Source organism: Acanthopagrus latus, chromosome 16 (genome assembly GCF_904848185.1).
Source record: "Acanthopagrus latus isolate v.2019 chromosome 16, fAcaLat1.1, whole genome shotgun sequence".
Lineage (NCBI taxonomy): Eukaryota > Metazoa > Chordata > Actinopteri > Spariformes > Sparidae > Acanthopagrus > Acanthopagrus latus.
The window spans coordinates 10,222,297-10,246,125 of NC_051054.1; the positions used below are offsets into that span (position 1 = coordinate 10,222,297).

At 42.3% G+C, this 23,829-nt stretch overlaps 1 protein-coding gene across 1 annotated transcript in view; it reads left to right on the forward strand.

Moving 5' to 3' along the window:
* The first annotated feature begins 3,362 nt into the window (after positions 1-3,362).
* Positions 3,363-23,829, forward strand: part of pacrg (PARK2 co-regulated) — a 128,005-nt gene continuing 107,538 nt past the window's right edge. The window contains exon 1 of the mRNA XM_037125063.1: positions 3,363-3,605. Coding sequence (XP_036980958.1) covers positions 3,537-3,605 — 69 coding nt within the window. The 5' untranslated portion in view covers positions 3,363-3,536. The remainder of the gene's footprint in view (positions 3,606-23,829) is intronic.

The following is a 23,829-nucleotide window of genomic DNA, read 5'->3' on the forward strand; positions in this document are numbered from 1 at the left end:
TAATACAACTACTAAAAGCAGGTGAAACTCTTCAGCATGTCATAAAGAAAAAAACAAAAAAGTTATTAGTCATTAGTAATTTGTATCAGACATGTTCCTCTTTCCTAACTTCAGAATCTCATTACTCCACTAACCAATGTACCGCCTCTGTCAAAGGGAATCACAAAATTGCCAACACCTTCGTTTGTCCACGACTGTCAACTTATTCAACTTTATTCAAACTTTTATTGAGAACCAGCTCCTTCCGGATCAGACATTACACTACTGAAGGCCCTGTGCGCCCACACAGGTGTTTTCACTTGTTCTGTGTGATCACAATGGGTCAGCGCGGAGGCTGAAGTTGGACGCCGCCGTGCAGGGAATTGCGTGTGGTCACCGAAGTCCTTGCTCTAATAAAAGCAGTAATGACTTGAGTTGTTCGAGGCATAACAGGTGAAGGGATACTAAACAAAGTGTGCAGAAAGCGCACGGTCCAGAGAATGGTGCTAATTAGGGAAATGTGGAAACACCTGTCGCGGTGTACCGAGGCCATGTGGGGCCTTTAATGACCAAAGTAGTTTAGTATGAGATCAGATCAAATTTGACAAGGTTAAAGGATATTGTTCAGCTTTGTTATTGGTCAGGTGCTGCTTTATATACACTTTGGCTTTACTACGTTCAAGCAACGGTTTTATAGGCTGTAACACTTTTTACATGTATTCAGACCCCTCGTGAGAAATCCCTACCATACTGCAATAATATTCCTTTTGGAGGGACTAGATCATTGTGCTGTTATAGACACGGAATGAAACCATGGCTTTCTAGCTTTAATGTTAGGCCCGTATGTCTTCTTTAATGTCCCTACAGAAGATAAAGATGAAATATAAGACTGCATCGTTCTTTTCTGGTTCAAAAGTCTTAAAACATGTGGTAGGCAACTGCACATATGATGATCCTGATATACACAGTCCCACACCTTGCGGAGCACACTTTGTGTGACTTTCACAACCTGACGAACTGTTAAACCCAACAAGCCCCTGGCCGCTCTCCCTGCAGCCTAATGGCCTGGTCTAATGGCTGTTTGTCTTGTTTCATGGTAATTGGGGGGCAACTGACTCTGCAGCAAAGTCTCCGCCATCCTTTTTCCTCCTTAGAATCTTCTGCCGGTCCCCTCTGGGTACTCTGCTTTGTAGGTACCGGTTTCCTGCTCTAATGATATCATAATTGCTGTTTTCCCTCACACTGGACAATGGCTGCCGAGCCTGAAGGTGGACCGGCAAATGAGCTGTGGATCAAACCCGGGATGCCATGATGATGAAGGAACAGTGTAGATGCAGGGGGAAAAAAATAACACAATTTCATCAAAGCGCGGTGTAGGTGTGGCCCCTTTTCGACGCCGCTACTCATGTGTTTTCCCTCGATTCTTTCCCTAACCGCAGAACCACCTAGTTACCCAGAGCACATCATTAGCAGCATTAAATTCAAATATGTCTTTTCTTTGTGCGACGTGTGTACAATTTGGACACGTGCCTGTCCTTGAAGCGACTGACCCGCGTTGTGACTGACGGTGCCGCAGACACACACTTACACACACATGTTCACGCAGAGAGACACAGAACTCAAGGGACTGCCAAAACTAATGATACATTTTGTATTTCTCGCATTATTCCTGCAACGTCTGCTTCCATGATTCACAAAGACCAGCTCCCATCCTAGCCCCCGCACACTCACAGGGGTGAGATAGTGCGCCGCTGTTTGAACAATCATTTCTCAGTCCAGCCGAATTCATGCTGACGCTCCAGTTTGCTCAGTTTGCTTTCTGAAAACTCCCCTCTTCCTCTTTTTAATCCTCTGAGGGGAAGCAGAGAGAGGGAGAGAGAGAGAGAGAGAGAGAGACCAGCATTGAATGCTGACAGGGACATAACTTGCCTTCCCTGCATACCTTGTTTACAGTCTCCCTCCCTGCTGCTATACCCTCCTCTCTCAATGGAGCCATAAAAAACAAATAGGGGCTTTTAGAGAAATTGCCTGTGCACTGAAGATTAATAACAGTTGCACCAGTTCACCCAAGAAAGTCTCCAGTGGCAAAAACGATATTGGAAGATTAAAAGTGCCACATCCCTAAATTGGAATGATTCAGAGGCTCAGGCCGGCTCTCTCTAACCAGCTTATTGAGAGTCAAGGCCTCGGTCTTCCTGCCAGACAAAGAGCATCATTAAGTATTTACTTCTGGATGAGGATCCGCCGCATGAGCATAATGATGAGCCGAGGGTGTGATCGATCCTCCGCGTCTGAGATGGAAGCGCGGTGGCCAGGGAGCTGTCACAGAAGCACAAGACAGGTCACCCTGTGTGAGGGGAGGTCATTGTTCCACTGTTTGTAGCACCCATTTGTTGAAGGAGCCCGATGGCAGTAAGAAAGGGGAGCATCGGTTTGACCCATTACTGCCAAACATGGGAGTAAAGGTGCGATACAAATCTTTTAGCCTGCTATCCTATCTTTATAATAGCTGCACACCTTTAGAAACAGGATTCAGATATAGTAATCGATACAATACAAAGACTGAGCTCATTTTAATTTCAAGTACTTTATATACTGCTGGGTGGTTTCATCTCCAGCACTGCATCATATTCAATAGCATCATTACATGTTTGTGATGTGTATAGCTGTCAGGAACGGCTTTGTGACGATGTATCTCCCTCTAATCAAAGAGGGTTTATAGATTGCACTGGAATGTAACTAAGTTCATTTACTCAGGTACTATACTTAAATGCAGTTTTGAAGTACATTAATCTTACTGGAGTCTTTCCATTTTCTTTTGAGGCAATGCTTGCACTGCTTCCACTACATTTATTTCATAACCTTGGTTTGTCGTTACTTTACAGATTGCATGCTGCGTCAAAGCCAGAGGAGAACATTTTTAAAGTAATATTATTTTATCAGCAATAAGATTCGAAAAACAAACAAACACTTGTTCCATTAATCAGAAAAAATGCTGAATATCAGATTCGATAAACGACCAGGCCAATAATGAGCCGACCACACACACACACACACACACACACACACATATAAAAATGTATGTGTAATTTACTTGTACTTTTGATACTTGAATACTTTCTTGCCAGAAAGTTACTTTCTGTGCATTTAATATCAGACACTTTAAAAGTAAAAATATTTTTACTCAAGTACCATTTATATTGGTAACTTTCACTTTCACCATTAATATATTCACTTTTCTTTTACTCAAGTTTCACTTTTGGGTGCAATACGAGCCTAACACTTTTTTTCCAGTGAGAGAAAAGGGGAGAGAAAAGAAAACAACCTGATGCTTCTTGTGAACACACTACTGACTAACCACGACACTTGGCTCCATTTCCAGCATTGCCCTGACATTTCTATGGTAACGGGGAAACACAACAAAGCGTCAAGTTACGGTCGCCGTGTTTGCTGAGCCACACGCACACACACACACACACGTATTAATTAGTCAGTTAGGAACATTGCTCCTCATTTTCGGTCTGTCCTCGTCATTTAACAAGACCACACCTGTGCATATGTCGAGGGACACGTCCGAGCTAACGACAACAGGCTTCACAGTGAAGGCCGCCATGAAGAACTACAGGGTGAGTGAATGACGTCTATAACGGCTATTTACTGTGTAGCATGCGTTATTATAGAAGTTGTGAGTATAATAACACACTGTAATGTCATAGCTGTGATGAATACGTTCATATTTATCGTGAAGTAACACCGTTCACATTCAAGTTAATCACATCATTCATATCATATTCATATTCACGGGTAAAAACACAGGTGGAGCTGCACCTGCGCACGCGGTCACGGTCAATTTTTACCATTTCAGCTATTCCAATTTTTTTTTTTTTTAAATTAAAAACTAAATCAAAATGGAAGTATGTTTGGTTGTCTTCATCTTAGTTACTGTTAGCAAGTCATAAACTGCTGCTGTAGCCAGGCTTTTGTCAACACTGAGGTCATGTAGTGGAAGGAGCAGCATTAAAGAGGAGCTGGGAAATCTTATTAAAATAACGTTGAGCAGCACACTGACCCACAGCAGACTGACTTCTGTCACATGCGCGCATTACTCATTTATGGCCCTGATATGATCCTTCATATGGAAGACCATTTCCACCAGTTAAAGGCAAAATATGATTAAATCTGTTCCCCCATAGTAAGACATAATTATGAGTTACAAAGTTATCCAAATGATGAGTTAATTGTTGCCATTTGATCTCATACTTTCGTATTTCATAATTTTGACTTTTTAATTGTACAATTACAATTATTTGACCTCAGTCTTTGTGTAATATACATCATTTCATCTCATCGTTTTGAATTTCTAATTCATAATTGTTACCTTCCATTTCATAATGATGACTTCTATCACATTATTATTTTTTTTAATCATTAATTTCTACCTTTTATCTCATGATTACGGTTTTATCGCTCATAATTATGATTTACCACAGGAACACGTTTTTCATCCATCTTAGTTTTCATCTTATCCTCTTCTTTCACTGGTGGAAATTGGCCTTTATTCCTGTGAACCTCCTCCTGGCACGGGACATTCTTGTTTGAGTATGTGATGACAACAAACAAGTGTGACTGCAACAGTTAGGCTGATTGTTTATTCATTTTTTCTTTATGTTTTTTTCCACTGCAAATATGTTCACCACTGAAAATGTCAGAGCAGAAACTTCCAATAGACTGGATACGTCATTTTTATGAAAGGTCAATAGTTTGTTGGCTTAGGTCCTACAGTAGAGTACATTCAGTTGCTCCCTCTGGAACATTATATAATGTGTTGCACATGAGGAGGAGATGCCAACCTTTGTTACAACGTGCCATACAGCTAATTAGTCTTTGCAATCCATCACTTTAATATTCTAACATTCAACCAGATTATGCAAACTGAATATTTGATTTCCTCACTTTAGAGAAAAAAAGTGGTGTAGTAGTGGCCTGTGTGTTTTTTCCAGGTAGGAAAGTAGACACAGGGCCATCGTGTCAGAGGGACACTGAGGTTGAGTATTACTTTGTGTGGTAGGTTACATGAACACTCACTGACTGGACTCCAACACACTGTCGTCAGTGTTGCACCACTATCTAGGTTAAGTTACAACCGGTGGAAAAGCCAGCCTCTTACTTTCCACTTTAAATGATCCTCTTACTGTTTTTTCCCCTGTATGATTTCTCTATTGTTATTCAACAGAACCTTTTTGCTTCATCTTTTTGCTCTTTTTGTGTTGAGCAAAATGTCAACTCACTGAATAGCCCACAGAGATGTGGTGGAAGCAGAAACAGGGAAAAAAAAAATAAAAAAAAAATCCCTGAACATATTCTCTCTAACCATCGTTTTCATGTTCCTCTCTGCATGTGTGCTTGTATAGAACTGTTTTTGGTCGGACAAGCTTGGGCATTGTTTCACACAAGTTGGAGGATTTTTGAACTCCAGGATTACCCAATAGCCTTTATGGACTAAAAATGACACTTTTAGAACCCATTCCAAAGCTATAATGCAATGATTGGATGCTCCTAAGAAATTTTGCAATCTTTTTTTGTACTACTTGCCCTTGGCTTACTCTGGGGCAAACAAACAGAGGCCTCCTGGATCATGAGTTCCTTGTGGAGAAGGAGAACTCTCCATCATGGACCTTCAGTGTAGTTGAAAGATTTGTGTTACGACCTCAGAGGTTGTACAAACATTTCTGTTGATGTATGTGCTTTAATTTCCTCCAATGCCCCTCTGTTGTTTTACCTGTGTGAGTATGTGATTGGCTGCAGGTGTGTTTGATTAATTGAGTAACTGTGTGAGTGTAGGTTGTCCAGGGAGCTGATTGGTCCAGCTTCCAAACCAGCAGTTTAAAATTTGGCTCCTTCCACTTCCTGTGGGCTCCCCTCTCGCTACTGCAGCCAGACTACCAACGTTTCAGTTTCTGTGTTTTTAAATAAAACCTTTAAAAATGGCTGCTAAAGCTTTTGTTGCTGGTGGCACTGGGAGTTGGGAAGAGGGGAGTCTCATTTTTTATGTTCTGCCAGGGTTCGCCCTGGGCCCTGGTTGTAACAGCTGACTAATTTCCAAAGACAGTCACATCAGGTCTTCCTCTCCTCATTTGCAGCAAATGAAGATGGATCAGGAAAGTGTAATGGGTTTGTATAACAGAGGACATCAGTCTTTATTGATGAACTGTATCGATTGGTCAGTAAAACAAGCTTTTGTGTGGTTAAGAAATGGATTATTATTAGAAATCTGGTCTAGTTGTTTCTAGGATAGGTCTCCTTTATCTGTAAATGTCGAGGTGTGGGTGGGCTATCAGAAATGAAATCACACTATTTTGTTTTTTTTGCACAGATGGTATTATATCTTGGTATTCTTATTAAAATAGAAGAGATCATCAAAATCATCTCAAACATGATTCTATTGGCAATGTAAAGGGACATATCTTAAGATATACAAATTAAATTAACATTTGTCTTCATTGGCTTCATCTAGAAATAGAAATTAGATATTGGCCAACATGTATTTTGGGATGTCTGCCCAATAATGTAAGTTAATTAGGTAAATTTAATATGTGATTTATTCTCAGATTTAGACAAGGGGTAGGTCTGTGCATCTCAACAGGAATTATTTGGCAGAAAATCCAAAGAATATTTATGGAAGTATGTTTGCATACAGCAGCAACAGACACACATACTGGCTAGGAACACGATTATTTTTGTAACAGGAGCACAATGAACCTTGTGAAATGAGTGAGTTCAGGCTAGGGTTAATGTCCACATGATATCACTCGACTGTATTTTAATACTAAATAATCCAACATTGCAAAAACACAACACACTCAGCAACGACCATCCTTTAACCTGAGTTTTTTGCACATCCTGCTCTTTATGTTGCTGGCCCTCATTTAGAAAGTAAAATGGTGAGCGTGCATAGCTTATAAGAGTTTTCTTATGTTTATTTCCTAACAGCAATCTTGAAAACACATCCTTGTTATTGTGTTTCTTTTTTTGTCAGGAATATGCTAAAATCTTCTTATTCAGGAAGTTCCAGGAAAAAAACAACTATATTTTGATTTCTGTGTTTTGTTTCGATGCTGTATATTCCGACAGTTTTGACTCGGTTCGCGGCGAAATGAGAGCACTGCATCAGAAGTTGAGGCATCCACGGTCAGCAGTAATTTAATGAATGAATTTAAGGAAAGTGTCAGTTCAATATTTTCTGTCAGCAATCCCGCGGCTCTCCCCTTCATATCTTCACTACTTCTAAAATGTTGACAGTCCAGTCTCAGGTACTTTGATGCAAACAATATAACTAGGTCTTCCTCTCAGAGCCATTAAGTTTCTGGCTGACAGCTATTGCCTTATTATGTTCTCACTGCACTTAAAAAGAATTAGGCGTATTTGATTAGTAGAACCGAAATAGCTGCACAGTTCTGATGACAAAAAACTGCAGCTGTATTTTTTTCTGTAGTGGAGACTGCCTTGAGATGCAAAAAAGGCAGTCAGAGCTATCATTGACTTCCTCCTCCCTTTTTGAAGGTCATAAACAAATCTCCTGTCAAGAGCCCTCACCAGGAAGGCTCCTGCAAAGCCCTTTAATATTCACAATCTCCCCAGAGGATCTGATATGTCACATACATGAATGATACTCCTACACTGCCACACCACTGGCTAAATCCTCAACAAAAACCATTACATTTTTCAGAGGCTTGCTTGTGTCTGTTGCCTTCTGTTCCCCCCCCTCCCCTCCCCTGTGGTCACTGACATATCGCTCCAGAGAGGGCAGCTTTGCGGAGAGCTGTGATTTGTAGGTAACGACAAGGCCATTCCAAGCCTTTCGAAAGGGTGTGGGGACTTGAAGCATAGGCTTATTATGCTTTAAAGTATTTGTGGTCATAGAAATTGAATCAATAGCACCGGCCTCTGAAACTCTCACCCTTTTTTTTTCTAATGATTCATCCCCGAGCATTTAAGGAGAGAGAAAAAAAAGATACACTTTACATTCAGGTGGGAGGTCGTCACCTTGTGTTTCAGGCAGAGAGGCGAACAAAGCTGTTATTTTCTCTGTCAGAGGCTTATTTCAGCTTGGTGACAAAAAATAACGGGTTAGGGTGAGAACACCAACACCTGCATAGTGCTGTGACAGGAATGGACATGAATTCACGTTCTGTACATGTCAGCATTGCTGTTTACACAGATAAGGAAGAAGAAGTCTGAGTGAAACAAATGTCTTTAAGGGTAGAATCATCGGTTTTGAGTAATTCCAGCAAATTGAGCACCTGAAAAAATACCAACCACTAGACCTTTTTTAATGGAGGAGAGCAGAGTTGTCATAGCAGGAAAAGCACATTCCATCGCAATAAAGTTTCTCAGTATGCCATGCCATTAAGTCACCATGCACAATAATAGAGCCGTGACAGGGCACCTAAATCAAATGCAGTCATCACTAGTGTCTTTTAATTACCCTTGTGCTTCTCCTACTATGGCATGTGAAAATTCTTGTAAAAAAGAGGCATTCAAGGTGTGTTAACAGTATGCCAGAATCTCTGATAGTTGTCTTACACTATGCTAACATTATTTCCTCATATTGTTGCGTTTATTTACTAATTTCTAGCCTGATAATCAGACAAGATAGCCAGTTTGTTTAAGTATTTCATTCATGTAGCCTGACATTGTGTTTATTGAAGAGTGAATATTCGTCCCACTGATACAAACAGATATGATCGATATTAATGTAGTAGCTGTAGGGTAGAGATAAGACCCTGGAATGCAATCACAGAACCTATTGGCCATCATCTGACAGTCTTGTTATTAGCTTTCTGAAAATGTATCTGCATTCATGTAAGATATCTGTTTTTTGTTTTTTTTTTGTTTTTTTTAAATTATTCATCTCTCACCTCCAACTCTTTCTGATTAGACTGATTGATTAATTACTATCGGATGGAAAGGAAAGTATTGGCCTCAGTATCCAGCCCAGCTGCCAGAATAAAAAGCAAGAAACCACAGTTTGAGCAGGCGTTTGGTGTTTGTGGCGACAGAACAAGGTTAGCCAAAACATGATATTTTCCCGAAACCCTAACCAAGTGGTTTTTAGAGCAGAGCCTAACCAGACCATAAGCACAGCGTTATCTCAATATAAGATTGAAAGTTGGAACTACTGTAAAGAAACATTGCAACATAAAGCAGTTTACAGTTTCACTATATCCAATGTTGTGCATAGTCAGCATTTATTGTGACATTTGGGTTATCCATTATCCAGATACCAGGATATCCCAGGCTACACTGGAGCTGTATCAGTCTCCTCCATGACCGTCAAATTTTGTCCATCTCTGATGAAAATTTCTAAATCGCCTGCTATGCAGTTTTTTGTGTTATGTCACCCAGAAAGCTCTGATTTGGCCACTGTTTCTCCATCATGTGAAAGCAGTCATCTGTGCCTCAACACCAGGCCTACAGTATTCAAGTCGCTGAACAAATCAGAGATGTGGGCGCCGATAAAAGGTATGGAGCCAAGCTAGTTTCATCCATCTTTCCGTTTACACACATCCCTTAAAGTAAAAACATTTTGTCAATAACTATTGAGCCCAGTCATGTAGAGAGGGTAAAATTGATTTATAGGCTCTTGAATATGTGGAATCAGGTGACCTTCGATCATCATCATGCTCTCTAATTGATTTTGTAGTCTGTAATTTGTTATATGTTTGCCCTGACACATCCTGTATTATGGCAAACATACTGTCTCGACACTCTCCTGTGTCCTACACTACAACCTGAGCAGATATCTCAGAACCCCCCATGCCGACTTCCCCTCTGTCTTGATCTTTCTCTGCAGAACCTTCATTCAACCAGATAGGTGCCTGGGATACTAGACATATCACTGTTCATTATAATAAATTATAAGATGGACCAAAACTTGAATTTACTTTTATTTAATTTTCAATGTATTGTACCTCACCTTTAGCATATAGTAGAGAAGCATATTTTGTCAAGATTGTGCCAGAGATGTGTTGATTAACATCTCAGCTCCTTGCCTTTGACGCTCTAACCACTGAGTGTCATCTTAATAAATTAAGCCATCTGATCAAATTAAACAAGTGACTCTTTGGAATTGATCCTTGATTAGACTTTAAATGAGTCTAGAATACCAGTGCAACCTGATTAAGTGCAACCTTGCTTTGAATTCCAATACAAACCGAATTAAAACACATTCTTAACTTTTATTTGGTTTAGAATTAATGCATATTTAGAAGTTTGTCTAATAGTGTGTTGTCTGTCAGTTAAAGCTTGATTTAAATGCTTTTCTGCCATTGACTGAAACACTAAACAGAACATGAACACAAGGATAAAAAGTTTGAGACAGAAATAAGCCCCGTTGTCAGTTTTATGGATTGCAGGCAGTTGTTGACCAAGATTGAATCCTTGAAAGCTTTTTATGGAGATGAATCTGTCTATTTATTATTTTCACTTGCAGTCGGAATCATTCTTCCCCATTGCTCAAAACACATTTACCTGACACAGGAACTCATAATGTGCACAGCGTGATACATAAATTGGCCATGAAGCCGTCTGGGATGTTTTGCGTATGTTTTGTATTGAAGCGTGCCTATGCAAGTAAAGGCAAATTGAGCAAGTTTTCTGCTGTCGGAAGCCATGCTGCTGATTCCCTCACCTCTTTGTCAGCCTGCCTCACTTGAACTGCCTCATGGAAGTGTTTTCAGAACCAGTGGTGCTTGTAGACACACAAACCCCTCGCTCACACCAAAACTGTTTTTTCTGCATCCATATTTTGCCTCCCTCTGCTCCTGCAAACTCATCTTATCAGCACCAGAAGCCTGTAGTCCATCCCAGTAAGCAGCAGGGTTATTTGAGGAAGAATTGAGTCATGGTAAAACAGGTTAAATTGGCAATGGGCTCCGGAGGCCTGCTGCCGTTTCCATTACTATCGATCAACCACGGAGCCTTAAGGCCTTGAGTGGACGGAGCATTGGCTGACTTGGAAATCTTTTTTCTATTCCCCCATAAGTTTTGACTTTGTTGACTTTAGCTGTCTTGCTTTTTACTTTAAAAGCAGTGAAAAACAAGACTGACCAAAATAAAAAACACATCTCAGGTGTCGTTGGAAGATATTTTTGTACCCATGCGAGGTTGGTAAATTTGCAGGGGGCAATAAGATAAGGAAGAAAGATAGTTGAGTCCAAACATCAACACTCCGGGTTGATGTTTGACAACCAGGTCAACACAAAACGTATTTGACAACATTTGAACTGACCTCAAATGTCTTTTTTGTAGAAATACTTACTGCACCTATGTTTAAAAGTGACCATTAATGGTGATATTGCTTTGATCTACTACAAACCAAAATTCTGCACCCTGATCACATTGAAGATCTTCATTTCAACTACAAATGTGTCTGACAGAACTCACGAGAAGTACTCCATATGCGCCATCCTCAACCCAGGTATCAACAGATGGATTAGGTCATAATTGATGACATACTATCTGATGTCATGACCGTTTAAATGTCTCTGACCTTTTCCACTGTTGAGGAAAACAGCATCTGGAAATTTCAGTCAGATATGGAGAAGTACCTCCACAGCATTATATCATGACCTTATAGGAGGTGCTCAGTTGATTATGTCTATTATGTTTGCTTTCCTCAGAGCTTGGTTGACAATTACACTGGCCTCTCTGTTTGTTATGTTCCCCTTCAAGCCCTTGTAGCTTGCATCCTAATTAGATGGCTTTTAATGGAGAATGTTTATTGCTCCTTGCAGGGCCTCTATTTTTCGCTCTAGAGTTAATTAGCCCTATGTCATGTGATAACCAATGCAGAGGACATCTAGACCTGGTGCCTCTTCTATGAGCAGTGTCCTCCCTGAATCAAAAGCAAGAACGCAGGGGCGACGGCTGAATTACGTCCTTGTTTTCACTTAGTCTCAGTCGTATTAAGAGCAGAGATAAAGATGAGCACATACTTTGATATTGCTATTAACCTTAGACACATACACACACAAACACGGTGGTTGATGTTGGTTATTCTGGCCATTACACACCAAGTTTCCTGTAAATGATATGGGATGACCATGAAATCAGTTTGATTAATATGCTGTCAGTTAATGTTCTGTAGGCTCGGTGATGGTAAGACAGTTAGGTTTATGTTACAGAAACCAAGCAAATTTTTACCAATATTAGGCGTGAATGTTTCATAAAAGTATTACATTTGGCATCTTACTTGTCATATAGGGGAAAACGATACCAAAAAAAAATTACCAAAAAGTAATTAAAACAACTTCTTACTGAGATGTACATTGCAGTATATCAGATACTTACATCAAAATGGTGGCTTGGAAATGCTGAAAATTAGTAATAATCAGTAGTTAGTCAACAGTTTACAGTACAGTAAACAATTTAAATAATTTTCCGGGTTTTTAAAGCTGTTATTCTTGAGCTAATACATCATTTAAATCTCAGTGTCAGTAGCCAGACCCCTTTTAGAGCTTACAATTGTTGCTAATTGGATTTTAAGCTTCAGTGATCTCTTTGTTTTTCATTTAAATTCACTTCCAAGCTAAGACATTGTTTACGTTATATTGTGTCTCTTCTTGTTCTTATGTAAATATACCAATTACAATTTGCCCATAAAGCCTTTACTATTCATGCTCTGGACATAGAAGTCAGCTTAATATAAATCCTTTAATGAGGCTATGCTTAAGTGTATTAAACTGACAGGACATTAGCCATCTATTCACCAATTATCCATCAGTGTCACCCGCCACACTGACTTGTCCTTGCTGGAGGAGAATAGGCCCTTCTTTGTGTTCGATCTTCTGGTGTTAGGCATGTGTTATCCCCTATTCTACAGGGTCACATACTGCTTACATCAACATAATGGGAACCAGTAGCAAAAAAAATCAATGCATCTGACAATGTTATTCCATTGCAATAATGCCAAATGGTGGCCTTTGTTTCGCTGCCCCCGCTTTGAAAATCTTTTAAAATCACCATCTATGCAATAACACCAGCATGACCTTTTGGATTTTGCTGATCAGCGCGGCATTCAAGGACGATGACAAATTATATTATGCATTTGTGATTCATAGCAAATGCAACCTCGTAATAAATGTTAGAAAGCAAGCATTTTACAGTACAAATAATGTTTCTCTCAGAATACTTATTAGCAGAATAGTCTCTAAAGAGAAGGGGCAGAGGGGAGTAGAAGTGCAGCAGTGCCACCATCTTGCACACTAAATTCGGTTTAAAAGGCACAGCAGCCAACTTCATACTTAGATGCTGCTCCAGGGCTGTGGTGTACTTCACCCAGTGCCAAGAAAGTAAACCTGCAAAACCTTTGAGATTTGAAGTAGCGTGTACGTTCCCTTCTGAATCCCGCTGAGGATTACTTTGCTATTTAGCTCATGCCTCGCATCCAGCTGAGTCAAAGTGTTCCCAGTCGAAGGTGCGCTGGAGGCAACGGCTCTGCTGCAGCAAGCTGGAGAAGGCAGGGAATAGGGAAAGGCTGGAAGGCAAAAGTACTCTGATACTGTCAGAAATGATCCACATCACGGCCTGGCATCCGTCTGCCCTAGCCACCCCTGCTCATTACCCCTGCCGTCCAGAAATACCAAGCAATTTCTACTAACGAGTGTTTGACCAACACGCCTTGATGTAGCAAAGGGAGACAGGCAACCTGTTCATGACTCAGTCTCTCTCTCTTCTTTTTGTTTCTGCATCTCTCTGTTCTTCATTTCTCACTGTATTTTTCCTTTCCCTCCCTCCCACTCCCTTAAGACAGGAGAACAAAGGGAGAGGCAGAAGAAAAGCAATATAACCTCTTGGCCCTTATCTGTGGAGCACACCAGAGCATTTGTGGCTTCAGACGTAGCTTTGCCTGTCCTTTGAAGGCCCTCATCTCCCTTTGATTTTGGCCAAATGGTTCAGCACAGTGACAGATGCTCAACTTTCCATCTGTCACTCTGACACTTGTCTCTTTAGTGTTGGTGAATCTAACTGACTTTGTTTTGACTGTCTGTCTGGTTGTCTGAATAAGGCTGGGACATGGATGCTGATGTGAGTGCTAATGTAAGAGATTGTGAATAAGACCTTTAAGCTGAGACAGATAAAAGAAAACTCCTCGCCACTTATTTTTAAGGTCATCTATTCTGTCGTAGCTGTATTTTTAGATTAACATTTCAGACATCCAGTTGATGTTGTGGGAGACGGATACAGCTCAGGTGGTGGCGCAACTTGTCTGCTGATCACAGGGTTGGCAGTTTGATCGCCATCTCCTCCTGGCTACATGTTGAGGTGTCCTTGGGCAAGACATTGAACCCTCAGTAACTCAAGATGCACAAGCCAATGTGTTTAGAATCAATGCAAAATCAAATGTGCGCACTGGGCAGGGGTCCGGCTTGCCCCTAACAGGCCTGGCCGAAAGAAGGAAAAGTTGATGCTCCGATACTGAGTGGTTTAATGAGGAGTCGAAGGGTCATCATCACATTACCTTGACAACATTCCTCTGAGATGGGTCACAAAAAGACATAAAAATTCAAGCCAAGGAGAGTCGTAGAAGGCAGCCTTTTTATGGGAGGAAATTGAAGTGAGTAGAAGAGGGAGATATTGGAGAGTGAATATGATTCAGGAGGGAGAGGATGACGTAGCACACCTCTTAAATAGATGAGTGCTCGTTTTATGATTGAAGATGAAAGGGGTTTTGGCTGCTCAGACTGAACTTGGAAGGTCATCTTTAACTCTTGCCTAAATAATAAGCAGTAATGCACTCTTTTTAATCATCATTTAGGTGTGTTCTGTTTTCGATATTTGTTTGTGTCAGCTGGAAGCTTTATCATTGGTGGTGCTTCTGAGACTAAAGGAACGCTGGCAGTTATTGTACCCCAGACTAACTATCACTCATTCATACAGGCTTGATTTATGCTTGTCATCAATGTTGTGGGATAGAGGAGGTGGCACAGAAAGACTCTAATAGCCCAGACACCTGTTTCACTGTCAGAGCTTCAGCGACCTGCAATGCAGAGCAAGAGGTGGAAAAGTGGGAGGGGTGATTGCGTAGATGGTTGGATAGATGAAGTGACTGTAGAAGCTAGGGGTTGATAAGAATGAAGTAAATCTGGACGATGTTCATTTAAATCTTTTTCTCAGAATAAACGCCACCTCAGCCAAGTCATCGGCAAAAACAATTTGCCAAAAATTTAATCTCTGGGATAGTAGGACGGGCTGCCCGACATCCGAAAACTTCAATTTTTGACGAGTTGGCAGCTCTAAGACAACTTACCCATTTTACAGTGTATGTGTGTATTTGTGTGAGCGCCTCCCTGTTGCTCAGCTGAAAGTGTCGCCTCTCTGACTGAGAGATGTGCTGCAGCAAGCACAGTGTGAGATTTGAGGCGTTGGAGACGTTGCCTGTTTTAGTGACATCCAGGGAGCAGTGATTTTTTTTTTCTTTGTCTCTCAGGCTAATTCAAAGGGTGAACTATCAGTCAGAACGTTATTCTCGCTGGAGGTCTCAATAACACGCCTCTTTTTCATATATATCACTCACTGTTTCCTGTAACAACCTCTGCTGGGAGCCCCTTTCCCCTCTTACTCTGTGGAGTAAACAACATTTGGATTAAGAAAGCATTTCAGGTTACAATCAAGCGAGTGCAGGAGGGGGTAGATACAGTGTACGTGTGTGTGTTTGTGTGACAGGATGCGTGCACCTGAGTTTGGCTGAGTGTGTCTCGGGAGTCTACTAGCAGGGATGTAGCCTTCGGTGTGCTTTCCCTCCCGTTTAATTTATGTAAAGGTCAGAATTCAGACCATGCCAGGCTTTGGTCTCTGCATGGCGTCTCTGTAAGCGAAACTCCCTCATCATTTTTAACAGACGGCCTTACAGGCAGCGAGACTGATTTCCTGGAATGGAAAGTCACACTGGGCGTGCGATTAGACCAAGGGCCTGGGGTTCATTTTGCAATACATACTAATCACCTAGATAATGTTCTTCACTGTTAAACAATATTCCCCTATCAGAGGTAGAACCTGTATCTCTTCCCATGTGCAGTATGCTTATCTCACCTCCTCGGGGATCCGTCAGTGCCGGGCTACCTGTGACACTTGTGAATGTGTGTGTCGTTGTGGGTTGGTGTGGGGGGTGGGGTGGGGTGGGGGTGTTGCTGCAGACTAACCTGCTCTCTCCTCTCACATTAGTGCAGCTGTCTGTCTGTGGCTCTGTGGTAAAATCGATGGCCTCCTGCTGCTCTGGGTGTGTCCTTCTCCTATTCCTTCCCCCTGTGGGCCTGCTGCTGCCAAATCAAACCTTCCACAGCTCCCTGTGATGCTTCCTCACTAAAGTATGTGACCACAAATACATTAACTTGCTTGCCTATCTCACTGCCTATCTGCTCATCTCCTTGCCTGCTTCCAGCCTGCTTGCCCATCTCAGCATCTCCCCGTCCGGCTCCCTAGTTAATATCGCTGACCACCTCCTTATCTGCTTAGTTGGCTGTCTCCTTACTACCTGCAAGCAAAACTTACTGTAGATATAACCTTTTGGATGTGTTATGCAGCTACTCTGAGCTGTGGCCAACACCCCATAACCAGTCTAAACCAAGCATGTTGTCACTGACTTCAGGAACATTAATATTCTATGAGGCAGTTTTCAGTCGGCCATAAATTAAATGCATTTATGAGGGTGTTTATTGACAAGAAGATACTTATTTGATGAATACAATTGGGAGGAAAGTAAAAATCTTCTTCCTCAGCTGCAGAAGTGGCAACTGCAGCAAGTCGGGATGTAGTTTTCCTTCTGTGTCTCATTAATTTCATGGCCCAGCGCAGTGTTTTAATACCTTCAGGTGTCGTCACTGATTGGGGCTGTAAAGACAAAGCATTGGATCAGTGCGTCCCCCACTCTCTTAACAGCCATGACTAGAAAGTGTGTGGCTTTGCAGACACTCAGATATATATATATATATATATATATATATATATATATATATATATGCTTGTACATGCATACAAAAATAAACCCACAAGCAAAGTGCACAAATTGAACAGCTGTCAGCATGTTTCTAGTGGCCGCGTATTACATGGTGGTGTGGTAAACAACTGGTTAGAGAGATTGATAATTCATTCTAGGTGTTAGATCAAATTGTAAAATGTCATACTGGTGCTCAAATGATTAATCTTGTATACTTCAAGAAGTGTTTCAATGCTGGAAAGATGACCTTTGCATAAACTGGGCCGTCTGAACAGTAGACAGATGTACACTATATTACCAAAAGTATTCGCTCACCCATTCAAATGATCAGAATCAGGTGTTCTAATCACTTGGCCTGGCCCCAGGTGTATAAATTCAAGCACTCAGGCATGCAGACTGTGAAACAAGACATTTGTGAAAGAATGGGCCGCTCTCAGGAGCTCAGTGAATTCCAGCGTGGAACTGTCATAGGATGCCACTTGTGCAACAAATCCAGTCGTGAAATTTCCTCGCTCCTAAATATTCCACAGTCAACTGTCAGCTCTATTATAACAAAATGGAAGCGTTTGGGAACAACAGCAACTCAGCCACGAAGTGGTAGGCCACGTAAAGTGACGGAGAGGGGTCAGCGGATGCTGAAGCGCATAGTGCAAAGAGGTCGCCGACTTTCTGCACAGTCAATTGCTAGAGAGCTACAAACTTCATGTGACCTTCAGATTAGCCCAAGTACAGTACGCAGAGAGCTTCATGGAATGGGTTTCCATGGCCGAGCAGCTGCAGCCAAGCCACACATCACCAAGTGCAATGCAAGGCGTCGGATGCAATGGTGTAAAGCACGCCGTCACTGGCCTCTAGAGCAGTGGAGACGCGTTCTCTGGAGTGATGAATCACGCTTTTCCATCTGGCAATCTGATGGACGAGTCTGGGTTTGGAGGTTGCCAGGAGAACGGTACATTTCAGATTGCATTGTGCCAACTGTGAAATTTGGTGGAGGAGGAATTATGGTATGGGGTTGTTTTTCAGGAGCTGGGCTTGGCCCCTTAGTTCCAGTGAAAGGAACATTGAATGCTTCAGGATACCAAAACATTTTGGACAATTCCATGCTCCCAACCTTGTGGGAACAGTTTGGAGCGGGCCCCTTCCTCTTCCAACATGACTGTGCACCAGTGCACAAAGCAAGGTCCATAAAGACGTGGATGACAGAGTCTGGTGTGGATGAACTTGACTGGCCTGCACAGAGTCCTGACCTGAACCCGATAGAACACCTTTGGGATGAATTAGAGCGGAGACTGAGAGCCAGGCCTTCTCGACCAACATCAGTGTGTGACCTCACCAATGCGCTTTTGGAAGAATGGTCAAAAATTCCTATAAACACTCTCCTCAACCTTGTGGACAGTCTTCCCAGAAGAGTTGAAGCTGTAATAGCTGCAAAAGGTGGACCGACATCATATTGAATTCTATGAGTTAGGAATGGGATGGCACTTCAGTTCATAGAATGAGTAAAGGCAGGTGAGCGAATACTTTTGGTAATATAGTGTATATATTTTCTAAATTGGTGCTACATTATCAGAGAAAAACATAGAAAAATAGCTGTGGTGATTTCTTTCTGCTTAAAAGTTAGAAATATATGTCTTTGCATCTGATGATCAGTTTGTTAAAAAAATAAAATAAAAACTTCATATTTCTATGACTACTGCCAGCGTTCTGCTTTCAGAGAGACCGGCCAAACATATGGGTCCAAAATAAAGTTCTAATTTGGTTGCTTATCAATTGTAATGTGATGTATTAAGTAACTGAATGAACATTCCAACACTGATTATCCATTTATTGTGAACTGATCACATAAAGTCAATGATACATCCTGCATTAATATATGCATTAAATCATCACAAGTCATAAATTAGTTAAGTGTTAGAGATTATTTGAGTCGACCAGTTTGAAATGCTGATTTAACAAGTTGTGAAAAAAAAATTATAATATCTTTGTTCAGCTGTTGAACACAGTGCAATGTAACACACATGAGCAAGAGACAACTAATATGGGTTTAACACAACCTTCACAATTTATTGTTCTGTACTGTATACATGTGTGTTTAAAAGGTTTGTATCAATGTAGACACACAATGAAACTAAATCTTGATTTCAGACTCACGTGAGTCAAGCAATGTGCCTGTCTAGCCTCATGCGGTCCGTGCATGTGGTTTTCCCGTTCACTTAACAAGTAGTAAGAGCTAGTATATTCTGCCTTTGCCATGCCGGCCGATTCACTCTGAGCCATCATCTCAGCTGTGGTTTGGTGATATGAATCAGCCAATAGGGCTCTGTAAGCACAAGGCTGCCCTGCTGCCTGGCTGATAAGTGGGCCACACAGAGAAGATGGAAAATACTCAGGACATTCTGACTCCCTCTCTCCCTCCCTCGCTCTGTCTTCCTCACTCTCTTTTTCTCACTCACACAGAGCCTATTTCGCTTCCACTCCTCCCCTCACACTCCTACCTCAAACTCTTTCTCTCACATCCTGTTAACATTTCCCTGTGTCTATGCTGTTCTTTTAAGTGATGGGGTTAAACTGGAGGAGACAGAAAACAGTGGGGCGCCCTCCAACGCTTGAAGCCTCTTTTTGAAGTTCTTCTTTAAAGTTATCCCTCTTACGTGCAGTTCAGTGGTGGGTTGGCTGTCACCTGTTTCATCCCTGTGTCTTTGTAGTGACACACGGTGTGTTGTGTTGTCTTTGCCTGGCGCTGTCGTCATTTTTCATTACGAACACCCCTGCCCTTGTGCCTGTGTGTGTGTGTGTGTGTGTGTGTGTGTGTGTGTGTGTGTGTGTGTGTGTGTGTGTGTGTGTATGTGTGTGCGCGCCGTACAGTTGATGCAAAAGCCTCTGACACAGTGACAATTGTAAAGCACACCTCTATGGTCCTGTGCGCTATGAACAAAAGACTCTGTTACCTTTCATCAGTCTGTGGTTTTCCCGTCCAGTGAGAGCTCTTTACTCATTTGTTCTCATCCGACCTCGTCTCTCAGAACAGAGCTAATTTCTGTACATAATGAAAACCCGCTCGCAGACTGATTGCACTTCTTGCTGTTTGGTCATGAGAAATTAATGGAGTGCTTCACACATATTGCAGATTTATTCTTCTGAAAGGAATCAGCCTCCCACCAGTCTGTGTTTTGCCCTGCAGAGGGAATGAGTAAGCAAAAATATCCTGTTGGAATGATTGTTTTGACCATATAGAGGAGATTCACTAACAGCTTAAATACCTCCATTATTTTGTTTGTGTCTTGTTCATTTGAATACAGTTTTGAAGGGGGGGAGGCACACACCTCCAGCCAGGCTTGTATCCCTGGTGGCTTGTGTGCAGGCAGCAGGCTGGGCTATTGCAGAAAATGCCCTGTAAATAAAGAGAGCTAATTTTGTTGCCTGTGGCAGTGATGTGCAAGCTGACCTTATCAGGAGAGCCTCGGCCTGTCTATTCCATCCTCTGTGACTCACATACCCTGCTCCCTCCCTCAGGAAAGGCGGCCTTCTGTACAGAGCTAGATTTCAATAACCTCTCAACCGAGAACAGCAGTGAAATGCAGAAAAAGCGAGCGAGCGAGCAAGCAGGTGCCTACCCCTTTGCTGCCTCAGTAAACAGGTGAAGCGATGCACCTATGTGCAGTGGCACCCTTGTTCCCCTACCAATACAATGCAACCAAATGCATTTTTGGCCCTGACAGATGGGAGGCAGAAGGGCGAGAGGAGATGGATTGACATAGAAAGGGAGATTAAAGAGGGCCTCATTTGAGGAAGTGCAGTTGTGATGGCAATGCAGCGTTGACAATGAATTGACAGCCGTTCACCAGACATCTATCAGAGGTATTCAGAGGTGTTTTGGGTGGTGGTACGGAGGCAGAGGGATGAGAGAGTGAGCGCCGGAGCTGGAGGCCCAGGCACGGTGATGGATCACCTACATGCTGCAGCAGCCCCGCCATGCTGAACTCACCCTCAGAATTGATGAGCCACACCTCTTGTCTCCCCCTTTCCTTCTTCCTGTCATATCCATTATTACTCCATCACCCTGCTCCATTCTCCATCTCTTGATTTCGTCACTCTTCGTCTCTCTGTTCTTTTTTCACTTCATTCCAGCTTGTTCCTGTGTCTGTCTCTCTCTGGCCGGTCTCACCCTCCACCTCTTTCTTAATTTCTCTCCCTCCTTGTGCCTTTTGACCCTCTCCACTCTCCGTGTGTCAAAATCAGGCAAGAGAGCCGTGGAAGTGCCATACCAATAAGGTTAGAGGGAGCTTCTCTGTTTCTCGCGGTGACACCTTTATAAATGACAGAGGCACAAGGCCCTGCTGGTGCTCAATCACCTCTGCAGGGGCTTGCCCATGGGGAGCTCAGCATGTGAGGTGTTTGAGCGAGTGTGTGCGTGCATGAGCATGTGTTTGTGTGTTATTGCCTCCGTGGGTCTTGCAGCATCCAGGTTTACGGTGGAGCTAGTTGGAGCGGACAACAGCATTAGGGAGGAAACAGATTTGGAGGCAGAGTGAAGACGAAGGAGAGAAATGACAGCCTGGAGCTCGTCTGACCAGTACTGCCTTGTTATGACTCCCTGATGTGTGCACCAGGGGCACACAAAACAGACACTTCCTCCCTTTATTGCCTTACACCCCCTCTATCTCTGTTCTGTAGGCTGTCGCCTCACAGGCTTGCTTTATGGCCTCCATTGAGGATGTTATCTTCCCGTATAGGTCTACCTTATAGGCTCCTTTTTTTCTCTATTTTTCGCCGTCTGTGTTTGTGTTTATGCCAGTGTTTTAAAAGAGGGATGAATTTTGGATTACACTGGGGTATGCAGTTGTGTATGGGGCCACTCTTAACACTTGATATGATAACAAAAACTAGCTTTGTGGTAACTCCAACAAATGCAGGCAGTATAGGGGAAGACAGGAAATGCACACAATGATTCAGATGTATTTGGGAGAAGCAAATCTAAAAACGATGTTGTGCCGACTAACAGTAGACTGAAATCAGCAGGAGTACAAAAGCATGCTCACCCATACATAACAGAACTTAGGGACGGTGAACATGGACACTGTGTGCTTGCCATATCATGGCATTACATTCATGTGGCTTCTCAGAAGGCTAAACAGATGAAACAAATTGTAGTTTCCCGTTAAGCTGCTCTTATACAAACTAGGTTAGTGGCTATTACTTTGGGATTCAGTGACAGTGGCTTTCTCTCGGCATGCTGAAGCTTGAGACCCCAATGTCATGATTGGCAGAACAGGAGCAGGCAGATCATTGGAACGGCATCAGGAAGCCGGCAGGTGATAATCTCCCTGCAACGCTATTCCTGTTACAGTTCTCCTTAAGCTGCGAGGAGCGGCAGCCCACATCTGTAGCTGGCTGCTGGTTTTGGCTTTTTTTGCAGTGTGTGCAGAGTCACAAGAAAGTGTGCCGTTGTGTATGCATGCATATGTGCTCCTCTGGCTGTTGGTGTGTGGTGCCTGCCAGTGATGATAATTGGAAAGAAAATGGGGAAATAGCTGTGAAGCTTGCAACACCTCAGCCATGAACACAGGCCATGGAAGTGACTGCAGAGTCATCATTCCTGACCATAAAAGCTGCTCAGCCAGTCAGTGCAGTCTGGGTTCATTCTCTCCCTGCTGCCCAGTCTGAGCTATTTTTAGCCTCCCTGTGCAGCGTGGCTCAACCGCCGTCGTAGCTACCTGGATATGAGGGCTTTGTCACTTCTGCAGGCTGGAGCAGCACTGATCTTGCAAGCTTTACTGCTTCCTATTTCCACAGCTGGGGCTGCAAAACAACTCCTGCAGTGATAGGAATGAAAAAAAAAGATGGAGAAAAGAAGGAATACAAACAGACAACAGTGATGCATATTTCACTAGGTCTGAATGAAACAGTAAAGATGCTCCGTTTGCGTATTAACTTAAACCTAGTGCCTGGTGTGAAAAGACAGAAACAGTGCTGTAATGAGGCAAGCTGACACTCAACTATTCAAGGCAATGCAAAGTTAAAACAACTCAAGCAATTGTTGACTGACTGTTTAAAATCTAATGGGTGCAAAGGAACACCGGGAGCCGTCTTATTTTCAGAAATGCACTGTTTACAAAACAATAAATTAACAATTTTCTGATAGCGTACATGATTAAACACACCATTGCAGCTAAAATCGTGCTGAAAATAAAAGACAAGACTTTAGCAGGCATGCATTTATAATTTATTGTGATGGATTTCTTTCAGGCTATTACAGTAGCTGGTTCTGAAAAGTGCCTTTTCTTGTGTTTTACATGCATTGTTAGTCACACACATTTTGCTAAGGTAGTCTTTCTCCTGCAGGTATACAGACCTGCGCCTATTAATTCGGCATAATATTATTCAGTATTCCCTAGCATGGTAAACAAATGCTCCAAACAGATTCATTTGAAATGACTGCGCTGCAATCCCACGGTGCATTAGGGCTGTTTGAAAGCAGTGAGTGCTCGGAGACACTCGCTCAGATTCCCTCACAGTATTTTCTCCTCTCTTCTTGTTTCTCCTGAGCCTACAGTAGCTATGCAGGCACAAGCTACACACTGTCACATGTGCAACTCAAACTTTTTTCAATGTTACATCATTCCTTGGTGGCGGTTTTTAGCTACATTTGTGATTCGAGGCTTTTTCATATCTATTTGTCTTTGAATTATGCAACAAACAGGCAACACTAGTGAGTGATGTAACAAAAAAAGCCCTCAAACTCCTGCTGAGTAGCATCATATTAATAGACTAAACCCCTTTAAAATCCCTCAAGTTGCATACCAGTCTTTGGCAGTCCTGCCAAAGATAACACATCCTAGTCTCACTCTGCTCTG